Source organism: Chaetura pelagica, unplaced genomic scaffold, assembly GCF_000747805.2.
Source record: "Chaetura pelagica isolate M959 unplaced genomic scaffold, ChaPel_1.0 scaffold530, whole genome shotgun sequence".
Lineage (NCBI taxonomy): Eukaryota > Metazoa > Chordata > Aves > Apodiformes > Apodidae > Chaetura > Chaetura pelagica.
The window spans coordinates 445,263-448,813 of NW_009951793.1; the positions used below are offsets into that span (position 1 = coordinate 445,263).

Genomic DNA, 3,551 nt, shown 5'->3' on the forward strand with positions numbered 1-3,551 from the left:
AGCAGGACACCTAAGTAGTAAGGTAAGAGCCTGACATACAGTGCTGCCCATTTCAGAGCAAGGAGGACTCCACTTCCCATACGCTCTGCACAAAGCTTGCAGCATACCAGCAGCTTCCCAAGAAATACAACCTCCCGCCAAGCTTGAGCTCAGCTGTGGGAAAGTTTGCCCCTAGTATGCAGAGGATAAAGACCCATTTCCTGCCCAAAACTTTGCAGTTGAAGTTTGCAGGGGTCACTTTCAACACCAGCCATCCTGGTAGCAATATTACAAAGCCTGGACTCTAATTTCTCTTTGCAGTCTGATCGAAAGGGCAAGTGTTAGACAGCTCTCCGCTCTGCCTGGCTTACAAAGGCAGCAGGTGGCTGAAAATGCAGTTTTCAAAGCTTTTCCAAAGACGTGGGCCACTAACCTGCTGGAATGCCTTCTGCAAATCCCCCCGAGTGCCTATCTGCAGCTTTTGAGAATTAATCCCAGAATAAACCTAGCCCCAACTGCAACCCAAAACAGCCACATAAGCCAGAGGACCGAGTGGTGTAGCAGGACACTTGTTTCAGTACCTTACTGGAGACTCGGAAGCCTAAGTTTAAGCACTGATACACTTGAAAAATCCTAGGAAGCCACTAAGTCAAGGGTAAACTAGTCTACCGAAGCAGTCCTAGGCCAGACTCCTGCTTAATCATTGCATCCAGGCCTAATCTGTTCAGCTAGCAGATCAAAAAGAACATTGTTCTAACTGCTAACTCCAAAGACTCCCTCTGGGATGCAAGCATCAAATTTCTTGCCCTGCTTCCGAAATTCTCACTGGCAAGAGACTCTGCAGCTGAAAGAACTGAAAACATCATTAGTGATGCGTAAGGCAGAACTGAATCCCACTCCCCCTGCAGCAGCACCAGTGCTGCAGGGCTAGCAGAGCCCAAACCCGCATCTTCAGCGGGTCGGAGGAACTGACCGTGTTGACGCACATGACGCCAACTACCACGCTGGCCTCAGTGGCGTCTCGAGCTGCAGTTGCTTTGCTAGCAGTTTGCCTGAACAGAGCTCAAACAAGTTTAGATAGGGCTAGCTGAGATAGGGTTACTTCTTGCTGCCTGGCCTGGAGCGTTATTTTTAGGGTAGGATCCGAAGTCACACAAAAACATCAAGTCAGAGCACTAACAGTTTCACCAGCTCCATTTCCCAGAGCTGCAAACCAAGGGGCAGTGGCAGCACTCTGCCCTGCCAGCCTCTCCCACAGCATGGCACCAGCCTTCAGGAGAGCTCCTCTCACTCCCTATTGTGATCCATCTTCTACAAGGTCCCAAGCAATCTCTGCAAAACTTCTGGGTTTTTGGTAGCACTTCAGAAGCTGGCAAAAGGATGATGTGCCACAGAAACGTGTCAGGGACGTGATTCAAAGGATGTTGCTGAATAATTCAGGTTCCAAGTTTAGGGGGCTTTTAAAGGGCAAGAGGAGATGAGAAGGAATGAGAAGGTTTTACTTTTGAGTATGGGGGTTGGTTTTGCTTTTTTAAATGAGTGAAAAATTGGCAGTGTATTTTGCCATATCATCTTCACAATCAAAAATAAAAGAAACTGATTACATCCAGGAATGTTAAAAGCACAGTATAAACATTTCTCTAACACTCTAAACAATGTCAGGTGCTAGAAAAAACAGTATTTTTTAACTCAAGCAGAGAACTATTTTAGGCCGGTGGTTTCCCTTTAAGTGTTCCTCTGCATTGTTGGAAACCTAAACACAAGGGTTTCATTTAATGCTTGACTGCCAGAAAGAGAAAAAACCAACTAATCTAGTTTCCCTGAACAAAGAGTAAGAGGTTGTACATATCAGTTATGATTGTAATTCTGTCTGCAGACACAGAAAACTGTTAGCAGAAGAAGAGGCAAGGAGGAGGACGACAGTTCCATCAGCAGGACTTTCTGAGGATTACCACAGTCCCCTGGGTTTTACCTGGAGCATCAGAATACCCCTGTTTCCACATTTCTTCCATGAGCTTTGCTATGTCCTCTTAAAACAGAGGAGAGGGGACACCTGATCCCTCACTGCTCCTTCTGGTGCTCACACAGTTAAAGTGCTGCGCTGACTTGAGTAAAGCTCCTACCGCTGTCAGGCAAAGGAAAGTATTAACCTGTTTCACAGATGGGGAAACATGCACAAAGGCTAAATGACTTGCCCAAAGCCACAGGATGACTTAGTGATAGTGATGCCTTGCCACAGGGTCCACCCTGGCTGTTCCAGGGCTCCATACTGAATCAAACCCAGGGATGCTGTGAACTCACTCAATCTGTCTTAATCGTACAAAGGTGCGTTGGCTTCTTACGTTCATTTGAAGTCTGAAATTGAGATAGCTTGAGTGGAAGGAGGAGGAAAAGGGGAGCAAAACAAGGAGTTTTCTCTGTAGACTAGTAATTCTACAGAGCTCCCATAGTGGTCATCGAGGTACTACATTTCTTAATTAAAAAAAGAAAGTAAAAATGTGGGGAAGAAGAACAGTTTCCCACATCTACCTCCCTCACTGCAAGCGAGCAGAGATGCTACGGCAATACTTTATTGCAGAGATGGTGGTTTTATCAGAGGGGAACTGGAAACTTCAGCTCTGCATAGGATAGCAGCTGAAACATTCCTCCTCCCTCCAAAAAAAAAGAAAAAAGCTAAACAAGACTCCAGTTTACAGCTAAAACATGAACCCTTCATGAAATTCCCATGGAGGACCCACATCCTGAAACACGATCAGAGGAGCACAAGTGGCAGCGGGACCTCAGCCACAGCTGCCCCACTGCTCAGCACGCTGCTAAACTGCAGGGCAGGGGCTGGATGGAAGAGGCTGCTGGAGGAAGAGGGAGCAGGGCAGGCTCGCGCTCCACTGCGGCAGCAGAAGGCCGTAAAGAGGGAGAGGATATTGGAGAAGAGAACTGCAGCCTCACCAGGCACACCCGCGCGTACCGACCATCCTGCTGGGGCACCCGCCGCACGCACGCAGGCTCTCCCCTCCCACGCTCCTGCGTCCCAGCCCCCCTCCCGCTTTCCTGTCGGGCTGTCCCCGCGCTTCCAGAGCCCAGCAGCAGGCACCAGTCACTTGGAAGTCCAGCCCTTCCAAGGACACGCACCGGCGAGGCTTGAGAGGCAGCAGGGCTAGGCCAGAGTTATTTGAGTAAGAGTTACCTTCAGGAGAAAAGTTTTGGGCTTAGGTCCTCTCTTCTTGGGCCCGTACAGCTCACGCTCTCGTTCCCTTTAGGGAGTCAAATTCGTCAAGAAGTTAAAACTCTTCTCAAAGCAGAAACCGAAGCAAAGAGTTAAAAAAAAAAAAAAAAAGGCAAAAACCCCCCACCCCCCCCACCGAAAGCCCAACAGACCCAGGAGGGAGGCTGGACGCCCGTTCCCGCCCCCCCGGCCCGGGGCAGGGGATGAGCACTCACTTCTGCTCGAAGGCGGCGATGAGGCGGGAGTCCAGGATGTTCTCCTCGGGCTCCCAGGTGCTGTACCTGCCGGGGGGCGGGAAAAGGAGGGGGGAACACACACACACACACACGACACAAGCGCAGGGGTCAGC

The 3,551-nt window shown here is 49.6% G+C and overlaps 1 protein-coding gene across 1 annotated transcript in view; it reads right to left on the reverse strand.

Moving 5' to 3' along the window:
• LOC104396406 (neuronal pentraxin receptor-like) overlaps positions 1-3,551 on the reverse strand; it is a 34,820-nt gene that overhangs the window by 28,273 nt on the left and 2,996 nt on the right. Inside the window, exons 4-5 of the mRNA XM_010006281.1 lie at positions 3,418-3,483; positions 3,164-3,230 (exon numbers count right to left, since the gene is read on the reverse strand). Of these exons, the coding sequence (XP_010004583.1) occupies positions 3,164-3,230; positions 3,418-3,483 (133 nt within the window). The remainder of the gene's footprint in view (positions 1-3,163; positions 3,231-3,417; positions 3,484-3,551) is intronic.